Consider the following 15,756-nt stretch of genomic DNA (forward strand, 5'->3'; position numbering starts at 1 on the left):
GTGACTGTGCACAGATTACTTAACTTCTCTGAATTCAGGTCCCTCGTCTGTGAAAGGGCCTATGAGTACACGCTGCGTAATGTTGTTATGAGAACTCGGTATCCCGAGCTTGTCTGAGCCTGGGAATCCCCAAGGCACTTCTTGGGATGACAAATCTTGGCACCCACTCCACACCAGCAAGTCAGGGCTCCAGGGGAAGAACTCAGGGATCTGCATTCTAAGCAAGTGCAACAGGTGATTTTTAGGGTTAGGCAACTTTGAGAAACCCCAAAATGGCCCGGGGGGAAGCCCTCAGCCCAGGGCAGGTGGATGTCACCCCACAGAAGGATGGCTTTATCACACTGGGTTTAAAGTGGATAATGCCTAGGGTCCTTCCAAGCCTGATTTCCATGTCAACACAAGGTAAACGATGGAGCAAAGCTGGGTAAAACTGAGCCGGGGCAAAACTCACCGGGATCCCTGGTAAAGGGCCGCAGTATGGCTTTGAAAGCACATATCAGTGCCCTCGTGTGGCACTGTGTGGTAATTCCATTTAAACGTTAAGGAACACAGTATTGTTACTTCTAACCATTTGTTTACGCAGCTTAACAACACTAAGGATAATAACTAATGTGTTGAGTGCTTATTATGGCCAGGCACTGTGCTGGGTGCTTCCCAAACATTATTTCATGTAACCCACAGCAACCCTACAAGGAAGGCATTATTATCTCCATTTTACAGGTGAGGAGACTGAGACACAGAGAGAGGAAGAGATTTGCCCAAAGACATTGAACTTATAGAGCAGTGACTGAGGCCAGACTCAAACTCAGGTCTCTTGAACCCCAAGGCCGCACACTGGTCGTTAATCAGAGTTTTCAGAGACCTCTCCCCTTTCGTGTTGGCTTCCAGGATCCCACAGGAGACCCCGAGGATAAAAGCCACCTGGGAACCTGGGGATCAGGATGATGTTTGGCAAATAGTGGAAACGACACACCGATTCGTGTGACTCTTGGTTTCTTGGTCCAGCGAACCTTCAGACAGTGTTTCCTCCGTGCCGGGCACTATGGTAAGCAATTTGCACACCTGCACTCATTCAGTCCTCCCAGCAACCCTGTGGGGTAGGCACTGTCGTTATCCACAGCACACAGGGGAGGAAACTGAGGCACAGAGAGGGGAAGCAGCTTGCCCAAGGCCACACAGTTTGTGGGTGGAATCCAAGCAGTCTGGCTGCAGAGCCCTTGTTCCTAGCCTCTAGAGATGCTCCAAAATATTTAGAACATAAAGAGGGAGACAGGCTACGTTTTTTGTTTTGAAGGGGCAGGGTAATTAAAACTTTAAAAAGCCTACAAGCATCTGGACAAAACGGGAAAAAGCCTACAAGTAAAACAGTCACGCAAATTTACATGAACTAGGAAAAAAAAAAATCTGCCTGGAGTAAAATAAATGAAAGGCTCTGGCATTTGTTGAGCGCCCGTGCCTGGTATGTAGTGTTATATAAATGCTTGTTCATGAAATAACAAATGAAAATCCGGTTGGCTGGGGAGAATGGAAAGCAACAGCCCTGCAAGTGTGCTCTGCAGAACCTAAAGACCTTTCTGGGTTCTGCGTGTCTAATGTGGGTCAGCGTGGGTCTTTCTGGGGCATTTCAAACCTCACGTTCAGGGCCAGGAGAAGTCTGATGACTCACTCACCTTGCTCTGCAAGACGAGAATTTGCTGAGCCCGACCCCGCCAGGTCCCAGGCGAGGACAAGAGCTGCTGGAGGTTCACATCTTCCCCCACCTCACTAGTCAAAACCTGAAAAAGGTGGGGCCTTCAGTATGGCCGGGAGGGAGGGCCCCGCCGGAGCCCTAGAGCTGCTACATGTGCAGAAACAGTGCTGGGTGCCTGGGGCTCTGCAAAGGCCCGGCCTCCACCTGTACAACCTTCCCCTTCCCGCCCGCCTCCAAAGGCCAGTTGACCACGCTTCAAGAGCAGCTCTCCCTGGGAAAGCAGTAAACCCATCATCCCCAGCACTTCTTGGTGATGCTTCTTAGGCCCTGCTCCTAAATGGGTTCACCTGTCACCCAGAACTGAGATCGTTCTGGATGGCTCTGGGGAGGATATGGCCACAGGGCCTCGCCCTCTGTGCAAAGGGGCCATGTCTGGGTGCCGCACGGAGGGGGGCTACCGAATGTCACTTGAGGATGTTTGGTTCCAGAAGGGCCCAGCCTTGTGGCTGCTGCAGGGAGGTGTTCAAGGCCCAACTTCAAGGCTTTGAGGTGGAAACGATACTCCCCAGCTATGCCCTGGGCCCCTGTGCAGCCTGTCATGGAAGCAGATCTCGTGATCTAGCGTACCAAGTCTCTGGCGCTTGTTTCCACAATAGAACTCTGTTTTGGAAATCTTGGCTGGTCTGAGTGGTTCCAGCAGGGAAGACAAATGCCAGAGAATTCACTATGTAAATAAAAATAAATAATGAACCAGCTGGGCCTGCCTCCCAAGTCTGAGCATTTTCCTTTCAAAGGGGCTTTAATACACAAACAACCTTTCCATTTTCTAATATGACAGACAGCAAAGGGCAGGAGGTGGGTCTCGGTAGGCTTCCAAGTCCAAGGTGGCTTATTAAGGAGACACCCAGGATCTACGGGGGTGCACGTAGCACAGAGAAAGTTTAAGGGCCTCTCCGGGGTGGACAGCACTGCCCTCCTCCATCCAGGGCTGGGCGGGCACCACAAGGGCCTCTATGCAGGGCCCCGCAGGCAGCCAGCAACCCCCTCACCAGATGGGTCTGTTTCAAGGGCTGGCGGAAGGAAGTTACTGAATCTGGAGGCTGACCCAGAGCAAGCAGCATGATGCTCACGGGGTCAGGCTCCTGAATGGAAGCCAGTGTCCCAGCCGTGCCCTTCCCAGCCCCAGCCCCAGCCCCAGCCCCAGCCCCACACAAGAGGACCCGAACCCTGGCCCGGAAATACCTTCTGGGCCATCCGGAGCTCCTGCTTCACAGCCTGGATCTGGTTGCGGAGGTCACTCATCTTCAGGTTTGTGGCCGCCAGCCTGTCCTGCAAGACCTTCACCTCTGGGCTGTCCTGCTGGTTGGGAAAGACAGGAGGGAGAGCAGTCACTTGAAGCCTAAATAGTAACCATAATCACAGCCCCCGTTTATCCGGGTATGTGCAGGTACCGCGCTAAGTGCTCAACAAGGGGGAACTGATTTCATCCTCACAACCCCTGTGTCGTAGGTTCTGTCATCAGCCTGTTAAGGATGCAGAGCAGAGGCTGGTGGAGGGCAAGCCCCTTGGCTTGGGGGGCCTGGTAAGGGGGAGCGTGGATGCGGGTCCCTGCAGCCCAACTCTGGGGGCTGAGCCCTGTGCGCGAGTGTGGCACACACAGGTGGACGTGCGTGGTGGCCACAGACGGGGAGCCTCTGGTGCTCCCCACCTCCCAGACACTCCTGGGCTGTGGGCTCTGCTGTGCTCCGAGACTGGCATCACAGCGAATCCATCCTCACTAAGGGGGAGGGGAACTGGTTCCTTTATAGAGGGCAGCCCCAGCTTGGCAGGAGGGCCACGACCATCCCAACGTGGGGCCTCCCTCTTCTAGAATCGTCAGACTGGGCCCTAGGCTTCCTTTCCTGTCAATGAGTTCTCTGAATAGAAATAAGGACCCAGTTTAATCCCCAAATGCTCCATTTCTGTCTTGAAAAACGGCAGGAACCATGAAAACTGCCTCTTGGAACTCTTAGCAAAGTCTTTAAAAAAAAAAAAAATTCCACTTAAACTATTTGCATGAAATGTTTCTCAAATGTGTTCCCCATTTCTGACTTACATGGAAGTTCCTGAGACTTGCAGAAGTTTGGCATTAAAGGGACTCCATGGTCAGCCCATTCAAACCCTTTCTATAGGTGATGAAAATAAGGTCCAGAGAAGGGAACTAACATGCCTTCACAGGCACACAGCTGGTTGTGGTGACAGAAGTGGGATTAGAAGCCTGGTCCTTCCCTTGCACTGGCTGATTCTCCCGATTTAAGCTGTCGCTGATACCTGGGCATCGTGGTGACAGGACCACTGGTTGGTGGGCTGTGTGCCCATCAGGCAATGACACTGAGACCATCTGCTCCTGTCCCAACAGATCAGGTAGATTGGACTTCTGGGAAACAGGGTGGGTACTGCTGTGGCTTTCTGAACTTTCCTTAGTAGCCACAAGCTAAGTGTGCAAGATAGATCCCAGGAGACTGGGTTCTATGGGCCCCAGAGTCTCTGGGCAGCCCTGCTGAAAACCAGTGGTCAAGGAAACTAGACCTGCACACACGGCCCAGAACGCCTGGACTTATCCGGTCTTCTCATCTAGGAAGTGGAGGCTTCCTCACAGCACCACCATGAGGCTACCTAGAGTAACCAGTGTGAGCAGAATTTGCAAACTGAGAACTTATGTAAAACACAAATGCATCTTTTTTTTTAATCTATTTTTTTGTATGTGCTTCCCCCGTCTGGCTGTCTGCCATCCCTTCCCACTGCTGTTGGGGGCCTGTCTGCTCTCCTGCTAAGGTGATGCTTTGAATCTGCCCTGGGTTGGGAAGCAACAGCCCCTGCCTGTCAGATCTTCTGCCAGGAGTCCCCTGCTGGCTATGGTGGGTGGTGGTGCAGGAGCCGTGAGAGCTTGAGAGCATGGAAGGAGCACACCGATTGGATCTTGATCTGCACCCAGGCAACAACACCCCTCTCCAAGCCTCATTTCCTCATCTGTGAAATGGGGGAGTGTTACACCAGCCTCTGGGGTACCTGTGAGTGCTGATGGGATAACACACGTAAACGGTGCTCTCTGGGGCAGATTCTGACAGAGGGCGATGCTGGGGGCCGTAGCCTGGCTTGGGTGGGCAGCTGGCAAAGGTGGGCCAGATGGTGTTGTGGTGAGGGCATCACCCCCTCTGTTCTGCCAGGCCCCAGATCTCCCCTCCCAGGAAGCTGGGCCAACCCTACCTCCCTGGCATTTCAGAGCTGTTTCTGCCCAGAGTGAGATTCCACAGGCTTTGTGGGGGTCCTGGACCTGGGCACACCCCTCCCCTCCTCCGGGCTGTTTTCTCTGAGGAAATGCCTGGAACGGTGTCCACAGCGCGTGGATAGTGCCAAGGCCACTCACACCACAGCTTCATGTGGCCCCACGCAGAGGGAGGACGTTCCGCTCCACTCTGGGATGTGCTTGGAGCTCTGAGCTGGGATGTGGGGTGAGCCTGCAGGCTCTGGAGTATGGCCCAGGCTTGGGTCGCCCTGAACAGTCGAACAAGGGGCACGTGGCTATCGTTCTCCCCGATCAGAGGATGCCCGGGAAAACACGTGTCCTGAGGAACGGAGACGGCATCCCACCCCCCACTCTTCCGTCAGAAACCTCCCAGGCTCCCTGCAGCCACAGAATGAAGTTGGAACTCCTCCCCCAGGTACCGTCAAGGCCTCCCTCCACAGGTGACCCCACCCCAGCTTTCTTTTATTTCCTCCTCAGGGGCCCTGGGCTGCAGGCCAGCGTTATCCGGCTGATGTCCAGCCAACAAACAAAATAGGAATATTGACGCTTTCCTGCTGTGAGCTGGCACTGCTTCTGCTAGGAGGGCCACCCCCATCCTCCTGCTCCAGCAGGGTCACTCAGCAAGCCCTCATCCATCCCACCTCCTGGCTGCCTCAGGTGGAGTGTGGGCTCCCTCTGTGAACTCAGGGCCCGGGGGCTTTCTCTGAAGGCCCTGTCCCCCTGCTTCCTTCAGTAGGCCTTGAACCTCCCCTCTTGAACCCTCTGTGGACAGTGGGCCTGTCTTTGATTCTCCGTGTTACAGGACTCAGAGAATTCCTTCAGGCTCAACAAGTGACCGAACAAGCAGTTTCCCATCCAGGGCAGCCCCAGTCAAGGACATGGATAAACAAGGGGTAGCGGAGCGGTGTCCCTCGGAGCAGGGAAAGGCACTGACTGACACTCAGTCTAGCGCCTGCTGAGGCCAGAGCCCCTCCGTTGCCTCCTCAGCAGTGAGACAGGGCTGCACAAGACTGGCCTTCGGGAGACATGTTCACCCCTGGAACCTGAGGGGCCCATCACTGTACACCGAGGAGAGGACTGAATTCTCCTCGAGACAGGCATGAGACGGCTTGACCTTGAGTCGTAGACAACAGGGAAGAGTGGGTGGAAACGGGGCACTGAGCTGGAAGTCCTGAGGCTTGGATTCTGTTCCACCAACTCATTTGGTTTCTTAAGAAAACCCTGGGGGGAGTTCCCTGGTGGTCCAGTGGTTAGGACTTGGCGCTCTCACTGCTGGGGTCCTGGGTTCGATCCCTAGTCGGGGAACTAAAATCCCATAATCCGCGAAGTGCGGCCAGGAAAAAAGAGAAAACCATTGGGGGTGGGGGTGGGGGGAGCTTCCTGGGATGTTCTTGAGACTCTGAGCTATTTACTGTCTGGCCTGGCCTCCGTGCTCCTCCCTGGTAGCCCACTGGGTCAGACGGCCTTCCTTTCATGGAGCTGTGATTCCCATGCCCTAAGTTTCCTGGAGGCTCACTGGCTTAGAAAAAATGAAACCTTGGGAACAGCCCGCATTCCCAGTCGTCACTCTTACTCTTTGGATTTGGAGCTCCACAAAGGGAAGACGTCTCACGATATGGGGTGCCCGCCTCCCCCCACCCCCAAACCAGGGCTCCATCGAGGAGGAGTGAGCTCCCTGTCCCTGGGGTAAGGTAGGGGCTGGATGTCTCCCCAGTGGGGATGCTGTAATGGACATCCTTTATAGCTGGGCTGAGAGCAGGAGGCCAGTTGGACCCGACCTCCCCTCCTGGTCCTGAACGTCTAGGATTCCAGGGTCCTCAGGCCCTTCCTGACTTTCTTCTCTGGGGACTAAATCAGAGTTAGACGCTCACCAGCCTTCACTGGGGCATTTTTGGCCTCAGATGGTAGACTTGGTCACTGTGCCCTGAGGGCTACTCTGAGGATGCTGCAGTGGTGGCCCTGGCTCAGCAATGTGGTGGAGGTGGACCCCGGACAGCAGCACCTATGCCCCCATGGAAGAGGGGAGGCCCAGGCCCATGGCCGCCTCACATACTCCACAGCAGAAAAGAGAATTCATACCAAGGCTCTGTCTCCCATCTGGGCCCTCGGCGGCTTGGCTCCTGCATCGGTGGCCCCCTTGGCTGGCAGCCTGGCCAGAGCCGTCTGCAGCTGAAAAAGCAAACCTGGTACTTAATATTTAATTCTGCTCAGCAGTCACGGTGCCTGAGTGAGTGCTCTGTGCTGTGAGTGCATCAGATGTGTGGTCACCGATCTCGGCAGTCCGTGTCTTCATCTCACTTTGAGGCCCATTAACAGAAGAACTCTGCTTCACAAGCCGCTCGGCGACGGGAGAGGCTCTAATTGACTGTCTACCCCACTCCCCAGTCACAGCATGGAGCAGCCCTGTGACTCACTAACAGCTCAATAAGTGATGATTCTGCAGCCATGGTCTGCATCTAACAACAGCCTGGGAGGCAAAGAGAAAAGGAATTATGGACTTCACGTTACAGTCAGGGAGATGAGGTCAGAGACACCGAGAAACCTGCCACGCAGGCTCATGTGTGGCCAAGACCACTGCTGTATACACACAGCCTACTGACCCTTTAAGGGTTTCCCCATTGTCCTGCACACAAAGACCATCCCTGTCTGACCAGGCTGGGCACGACCCGTCCTCCCACCTCGCTGACCTCATCTCGCTCTACTCTTGGCCACACTGGTCCCCTTTCAGGCCTTTATCCCTACTCAGGGCCTTTGTACCTGCTCGGTCCTCTGTATGGAGGCCCCTCCCCCACCCCTCTGAGTCTGGCCCCTTCTCATCCTCCAGGGACCCACTGTGCGTACTCCCTCCTCTGAGGGGCCCTTGATGCTGGCCTGTCTCCAGGGGGGCGAGGACCAGGCCTATTTTGCTCCCCACAGTCTCCCCAGGGCCTGGCACAGAGCCTGCAATGGTTCTCAAAAAATATAGAATAAAGAAGCTCTCATTCAATGCCAAGTGTAATGACTGGGGAGGATTTTGGAGAGCAACAGAACTGGGCTTGGAATCCAGCACCACCACGTGCTGTGTGACTTGAGAAAGCCTCGTCACCTCTGCCAGCCTCGGCTCCTCCAGCCACGTAAGGAGAGGCCACGTAGGTTCATTCTAGCTCCTGAGGGGCCGTGAGCCCTGGGGCTGCGTCCTCGCTTGACTGGAGGGGTTTGTCATCAGCTGCGGGAGGGCAGGGGCAGCAGAAGGAGGAAGGTGGACAAAAGTGAGATGGACTGGTGGAAGGCTCTTGGCTCTAGCTTCAAATTAGCAAGGATGCCTGTTAATTTCTTCAACAGCGTCTGTTAATTTCTTCAACAGCGACTTTCTGGTGCTAACCCCCTGCTAGTCACTTTTCTCAGCATTTTACAATGTTAAGTTATTCAGTCCTCCAAAAACCTTGGGGTGAGGGCCATTATCACTGCCACGTGACAGGTGGAAGAACCTGAGGCACGGAGAGTGTACACGTGGCTCAGAGCCACAGCGCAAGTCAGAGGTGGAGCCGAGACTCACACCCGGGGGTCAGGCTCCAGGCCTGGTCCTCGCTGCTGCGCCGGGCTATTTCTCCACGCCCTGCCTCCTCCTTGCTCCCCAACACTCCCCTCTCAGGACGTGACAGAGACTGCGGGACTCCCTGCAAACACTGACCCGCAAGTCCTTGGGAAGGACCTAAAGCATGCACGTTGCCTCGCTGGGGGAGTGGCGCAGGGTATGGGGAGCCCGGGGCAGGGGCACCTGAGGCCCCTCACCTCCTGCTCCAGCTCCTGGATGCGGCGGCTCAGCTGCCGCACTCTCGTCTTTGCGCCCTCGGACTCTGCCGTCAGCACCCGGTTCTTTTTGGACAGCTCAACGATTTTAGTGGCAATCACATCCCCAGCCACACCGGCCGTCCCTAAAATGAAGAAAAACAGTGAGGTCAATGAAAACCACAGGCCCACACATCTAACAGGCTTGCTGCTGCTGGCCTGGGCCAGGCAGTGATGTGGGCCACTAGGAGTAGCTGCCCTCCGCCGCCTCGTGTGTGTCGAAGAGGATGAGGACGCATCAGGAGAAAGGAGGAAGAACCTGGGGAAGGAAAGCAAACCAGGAATACAAATGGTCCAGTGGTGAGTTCTCTGGTTATGTTTCCCTCCCAGGACGCAAAAGCATTACAAATCCTGGAACTAGACATCAGAAGGAGGACTAAGAGAAGCCCTCTCTAGTCCAAAGGGCAGGAAGCGGGGCTCAGCGCGGGTTGGGGCTCTCTCCAAACGCTGTCTCCAGATAAGCCCCACTCTTGAAACTGCAACCCCATGATAATGGGGGCGTCAGTGAATGCACAGGCACAGAAATGCTAAAATATCTGGCTGAAGATAATAGGCTCTTTTTGTCTCCTTAAGTTCTTTAAAATATGTATCATGGTTGAAAGCAAATATGATAGCATTGTCTGATGGGATTCTCAACATATACAGGCATAATACATATAAAAGCTGTAATATAAGGGGGGAGGGTAAAGTGACCTATATGGTGGTAAAGTTTCCTCATTCCACTTTAAGTGGAAAAATATTAATTCTAAGTAGACCATGAAAATTTATGTGTTGTAAGTGCTAGCACAATCGCTAAAAAATTGTACAAAGGAATAGAAAAACTAAACTGAACTAAAGCAAACACTAAAAATCCAGCCAAAGGAAAACCAGTTTATCAGCCGTCAGCTGCCTGTCACTGTAGCCTGGTTTAAAAACATGAACTGAGGTGAAGGGGAAGCTGAGACGAAGCGAGGGAGTAGCACAGACATATATATACTACCAACTGTAAAATAGATAGTCAGTGGGAAGTTGTTGTATAACAAAGGGAGTCCAACTCGAGGATGGAAGATGCCTTAGAGGACTGGGGCGGGGAGGGTGGGGGGGACTCGAGGGGCGGGGAGTCAAGGAAGGGAGGGAATATGGGGATATGTGTGTAAAAACAGATGATTGAACCTGGTGTACCCCCCAAAAAATAAAAAAAATTAAAATGTTTAAATATTAAAAAAAAAAAAGAAAATGTGGTATATATGCAGTGGATTATTGTTCAACTATAAATAAAAAGGAAATCCTGCTATTTGCAACAACACAGATGAACCTAGAAGGCATTACTAAGCGAAATAAGCCAGACAGAGTAAAACAAATACTGAGTAATATCACTTACATGTGGAATTCCAAAAAGTGAATTCAAAGAAACAGAATCAACTGGTGATGGCCAGGGGCTGCAGAGTGGGGGAAGTGGGGAAATGCGATGCCTACGTTCTGTGGATCTAATATACAGCAGGGGGATTATGGTTAATATTGTATTATATACTTTATATGTGCTAAAAAGTAAATCTTAAGTGTTCTCCCCACAAAAAGAAAAAAAAATTGTAACTATGTGAGGTGATGATGTGTTAATTACCTTGATTGCAGTAATCATTTCACAGTGTATACAGATATAAAAATCATCATGTTGAACATCTTAAAAAAAAAAAAAACATGAACTGAGCCTGTCAGACTTTTCTCTTCAAAACATGAAGTTGGAAATCAGACACGGGGACTTCTGAGAGACGACTGGATTAGAGAGGTCTTGAGGGAGACTCAGGGTGGCGCTCAGGCGAGGCCATGGGCATGCCGCAGAGGCTTGAACGTGGGGCAGACTGGGGAAGGGGGAGCAGCCCCGGGCCCCGTCTCCCAGGTCTCCTGGGGCGGGGAGGCATCTCCTGTTCTCCCCCCGGAGCCCATCAGCTTCTCAACAGACTTGTCAAAGCTGCCCCTTTGCATCTGAACCCTAAGCCAGGTTAGGTGTTGCCTTCTCTTCAGTGTGGTGGGGTTTTGTTTTTCTTTTTTTTAAATTAATTAATTTATTTATTGGCTGCATTGGGTCTTCGTTGCTGCACATGGGCTTTCTCTAGCTGCGGTGAGCGGGGGCTACTCTTCACTGCAGTGCACGGGCTCCTCATTGCGGTGGCTTCTCCTGTTGTGGCACACGGGCTTATTTGCTCTGCGGCGTGTGGGATCTTCCCGGACCAGGGCTTGAACCCGTGTCCCCTGCATTGGCAGGCAGATTGTTAACCACTGCGCCACCAGGGAAGTCCCTTCAGTGTGGTTTTGTTTTAGACAGGAGAGGCCAAAGAATGGAGGGAGGCACCATAGGCTACCAAGGGCCTTTAAGATACCAGATTCCCTTTGCTTTTTAATTCAGCACTGGTCCTCTAGGTGCACCTAATCTTAAAGGCATTTACTATCAAAGGCAGAGAGGGACGCTCTGGCAGATGCCAGGTGAGGTGTGTTGCCCTCTGCAATTGGTGACACTGACTTTGTGCTTTCTTAGTCAGCCACCTGAGGATTGCTCAATGGGCATACATGGAGCAGAGGACATTCAGGGCCAAGGTCCCCAGCAGATCTGTAAGAACAAGGTCTAGCTAATAACCACAGAGTCAATGGTCAATGTCCAGCCCACACCCACAGGGCTAATGTCATCTCCAGACCCACAAAGCCAACGTCCTTAACAGACCCACAGGGTCAAGGTCTTCAGCAACAGAGCCAGGGTCCAACTCTGACCTGCAGGGCCAAGGTCTGCTCTACATGCTGCTGGATCCCAGGAAATCCCCCCAGAACAGCTGACTTCCCTGTCTTGTCCACCCTTCTGGAGCAGCAACAGCAGGTGGTGTAGAGTAAATGCCTGCTTCTACTGGGGCTTTTTCACGTCCATGATACAGTGTTGGAGCCAGAGCATCCGGACAGAATGGACGCTGTTGGCCCATGGAACATGCAGCAAGCATCACGGAGAACTCTTGTCATGAGTCCCCCACACTGCCTGGAATGCCTGCCTTCTGCTGCCGCTGCTCTCGTGCTCCCAGTTCCCAGCATGCTGGCCTACTTGGCCTGCTCCAGTCCTCTCCCCCTCCCTCATTTCCGGGACTCATCTGGACACGCTTGAGCACCCCTGACCCTTGCACTCTCTCGGGCACCCGCCCTGCTGTTTGTCCTGCCCGGTAGGCTCCCTGGCAGCCGGGCCAGCCGACCTGGACTTCAGGCCAGGAACTGTCGCAACAGTGGTGGCATTACCTGTGAAGGCAAATCTGTCCTCTTCTAGTTTCTTTTTGAGGTGTTTGATTTCAAAGTCCCTCTCCTTCAGCAACTTATACAATCGCCCATTCTCATCCACTGTTTCCCTGAGTTGATCCCGAAGCTGTTCGATCTCGTCTTCAAGCACCCTGCAAGGCAAAGGCAGAGTCACGGGGACCGATGCGCAGGGGTCAGGCCTCCACGGCTCAGGTTTGTCGCACCTGGTTGGGTACTGGGTGAAGATAAGACCTGGTCTGTACAAAATAGGAATGTGAAGTTAAGGGGAAAAAGAATATCAAATGGTACACTTTAAATATATGCAGTTTATGGTATGTCAATTATATCTCAATAAAACTCTTTTTAAAAGAAAAAAAAAATAGAGAAAGCCCATGCAGAACAATGAAGACCCAACATAGCCAATAAATAAATAATTAAATAAAATAAAAATTTAAATCAAAAAAAAAGAAATTAAGGGAATCTCAATGAGCAGTTGTTTGTTTTTTTGTTTTTGTTGGCTGTGCCGGGTTTTAGTTGCTGCATGCAGGATCTTTAGTTGTGGCATGCAGCCTTCTTAGTTGTGGCATACAGACTTCTTAGCTTCAGCATGCATGCGGGATCTAGTTCCCCGACCAGGGATCAAACGCAGGCCCCCTGCATTGGGAACACAGAGTCCCACCCACCGGACCACCAGGGAAGTCCCATCAATGAGCAGATTTTTAACACACTGTTCTCAAAACTGAATGATTAAGGACATACACACAAGTGAAAGGAGAAAGAAGTTTTAAATAACATGGTTTGTTGTGGATTCAACAGAGCTATATAAAACCCCACCCGGGAAGCCATACTCCTCTCCAGCATCCTGGAACATGCATAAAGATGTATTATATTATAGGCTTCAAAGGCAATCTTAGCAAATTCCAAATAATGGACATAATACAGACCATTTTCTTTAATGGCAATTGACTAAAACTAGAAATCAATACTAAAAAGAGAGTAAAAATAAAATAAAAAATTGAACTCTAAACCGATCATATGCTTGGAAATGAACCCCACCCCCCGCCCACACACACACATATACACACTCCTAAATTACTTATAGGTTAAGAGTAAATCATAATGTGTATTATGAAGCATTTAGAATGGGTTGACTGTAGGAGCAATTTATATGAAAACTTGTGAACAGCAGCTAAAGTGACACTTAGAAGGAAATTTATAGTCTTAATTGCATATACATATTAGAAGACCAAAGAGGAATTACCTAAGCCTTAAGTGGAGGCCAGGTCTCTGGGTTTCAGGTAAACCCAATAGGAAATCAGAATAGGTGGCTAGTTTTGTATATTACAAGTTGTCTTGCAAGTCATTTTTTTCAGAACTTTAAAACATGAGAAACATGACTGATGGGTCTGTGACCACTTCTACCATTAGGCATGGAATCAGCTCCATAGAGGCAGTTGCACAGGAAGTAAATAAGTTATAGAAATTACAGGTAACAGTAATTATTAGGTAACAGCCATGATTATTGTTGGTGTTATTCTACCAACAGCTCAAGTCTCCGCAAATTCCAGTTTCTCTGACTTGGGGAAAGATCATTTGGAAATAGGTCTGGAGTTAACTTAAAGCTAATATTTAGGAGCCTTATGAATTTTTCAATTATTGAGAAATCTTTATTTTTTCCTAATTAGCATTTTTCAGTAGAATGTTGTGAAAATCAAGAAACCATGAAAAGTAGAACTTGCAGATGGAGAAAATAGATTCCGGGTGAAACCAGAAGCAAAGAGAGCTCAACAACTGCAGTGATTTTTTTTTTAGCAAAATGACTAGCAAAGAATTTGTATCAATCCAGACTCCTGCTTCCAATATAAATCAATGCATCTGTGTGACATTGTCAAATTTAGAGCAAAATGAGAAGATTCTGGACTCCTTTCAACCGTTTCGCCAACCATATAAAAGCAAGGAATCCATCAAGTGCTTCTTTAGGACAGGTATGTTTATGTGTCTTTATGTGTCAAGAAAGGGAAATTGGCACAGGAGAACAGTCCCAGATGAGGTTTGGAGTAGTGATCACCTGTGAATCATCAAAGCCAGCCCACCAGGTCCTCAAAAATCAAAACAGATTTTTCATGAAAAAGAGACTACATAAGAAAATTCAAACGAATAAACAACACCTTGATGAGTTTAAAAATTTCCATTTGACTTTAGGTGGTTTTTGAATATGTTTCATGTCAAATTATGTCCACAGGTCCACAGACCCTCTATCAGATGCAAGAGTCTTCAATAACAACCTCTGTATTAAAACCTCTGGGTCTCAGCCTGATTGACACACATCTGGTCAACCTGACTGTCGAACCGTCTGCAATCATCCACTCCCACCTACCCTACCTCCCTGCAGTGCTCCTGGAAGAGTCCAAAATTGCATTTACCTGAGCTCAAAGCTGGTTTTTGAGTTCTGCTTCCCAGCTTGGAGGGCGCTGAGGCCATCAGAGATCTCCAGGGGCTCTTTTTGGTCATCGACTCTGCTTTGGAGGCTAAGTTCTTTTTCCTTCCGTTTCTCCATCTGCTTCTGTAACCTTCTGTGCTGCATCTCCTGCATGGCCCTGAACTGGAGCCTCAAGGTGTCCTGTGAGCCTTCGTCCTCTGCCATCTTGCCCTTGGAGTAGGAAAAGAAGCCTGAGTCGAAGCAAACTCCACAAACTGCTCCTTTCCCAAGAGTGCTTGGCACATAGTCAGCCCTGTCTACAACCCCTAAGCCCGGAGTTTCCTGCTTATCTTTGCATGTGTCCATGTGGAAGCTTGGAAAACCCACCCTCACTTCAGGTCCCCTGAAAGTCAGAGCATCACCCCCCTACACACCCTCCCATGCCTGAATGTGACCCCTAGACCTCGAATGGAATCAGAATACTCCCCCAATCACTCAGATTCAACAGTTGAATCCTTCCTGTCCCTAAAAACAGTGGCTCTCAACTCTGATCATTAGAACCTCTAGGAGTTCCTAAAATATAACAATGCTGGGGTACATCCCTGGACCAATTAAAATCTTAATTCCTAGGAACGGGGCTCAGACATCATAACTGTTTTTAACTGAGGTACAATTTTAAGTTGAATTATAATTTACACATAGTAAAGTGCATAAGTCCTGAGTGTACAGGTGAATAAATCTTTACACAGGAATGCACCCCTGCGTAAAGCCCCGGCCCTTCTGTACTGTCCCCCAGCTCTTACAGTGGTCACTCCGCTGCTCCCTTCTTGGGCTGCAGCAGCTCGGTCACCTCTTTCAGACGCCTTCTCGCGCTGCCCCGGCAACCGTCACCAGGGAAACAAGCCACGCCGCCGCGTGACGTCATCGCGAGTCTACGGCGGCCAAGAGGGCTTTGGGGGTTCGGAAAGGGACAGAGGCGCAGAAGGCCCGGGGTTGAGACCGTAAGTAAATAGGCGATGTGGGCTGATGGACGAGGGCCTCTTGTGTCTGAGCCTTTAAAGTTGGCCCAGTGGTCCGCTTCTGGAACATATTTTAAACGTTTTGTGAACCAAACGTTCGGCGCAGAGATGCGCGTCCCGCAATCCTTCTCGGGGGAGTTAAAGTGAATGATCCCACCCTGAGATTTAAGGTGGCCATTCAGAATGTCTTTGGAGAATGTAGAACAGCGTGTGTGTGTGTGTGGGGGGGGGGGTTATTTTGTGACGGTGAGTGAAAAAGGCAGGACAC

The 15,756-nt window shown here is 50.9% G+C and overlaps 1 protein-coding gene across 1 annotated transcript in view; it reads right to left on the bottom strand.

Annotated features, from left to right (window-relative positions):
- CCDC13 (coiled-coil domain containing 13) overlaps window positions 1-14,694 on the bottom strand; it is a 29,115-nt gene extending 14,421 nt beyond the window's left edge. The window contains exons 1-6 of the mRNA XM_057706262.1: window positions 14,474-14,694; window positions 12,054-12,202; window positions 8,748-8,890; window positions 7,056-7,145; window positions 2,933-3,049; window positions 1,671-1,775 (exon numbers count right to left, since the gene is read on the bottom strand). Of these exons, the coding sequence (XP_057562245.1) occupies window positions 1,671-1,775; window positions 2,933-3,049; window positions 7,056-7,145; window positions 8,748-8,890; window positions 12,054-12,202; window positions 14,474-14,694 (825 nt within the window). The remainder of the gene's footprint in view (window positions 1-1,670; window positions 1,776-2,932; window positions 3,050-7,055; window positions 7,146-8,747; window positions 8,891-12,053; window positions 12,203-14,473) is intronic.
- Window positions 14,695-15,756: the final 1,062 nt, after the last annotated feature.

Source organism: Hippopotamus amphibius, chromosome 13 (assembly GCF_030028045.1).
Source record: "Hippopotamus amphibius kiboko isolate mHipAmp2 chromosome 13, mHipAmp2.hap2, whole genome shotgun sequence".
NCBI classification, from domain to species: domain Eukaryota; kingdom Metazoa; phylum Chordata; class Mammalia; order Artiodactyla; family Hippopotamidae; genus Hippopotamus; species Hippopotamus amphibius.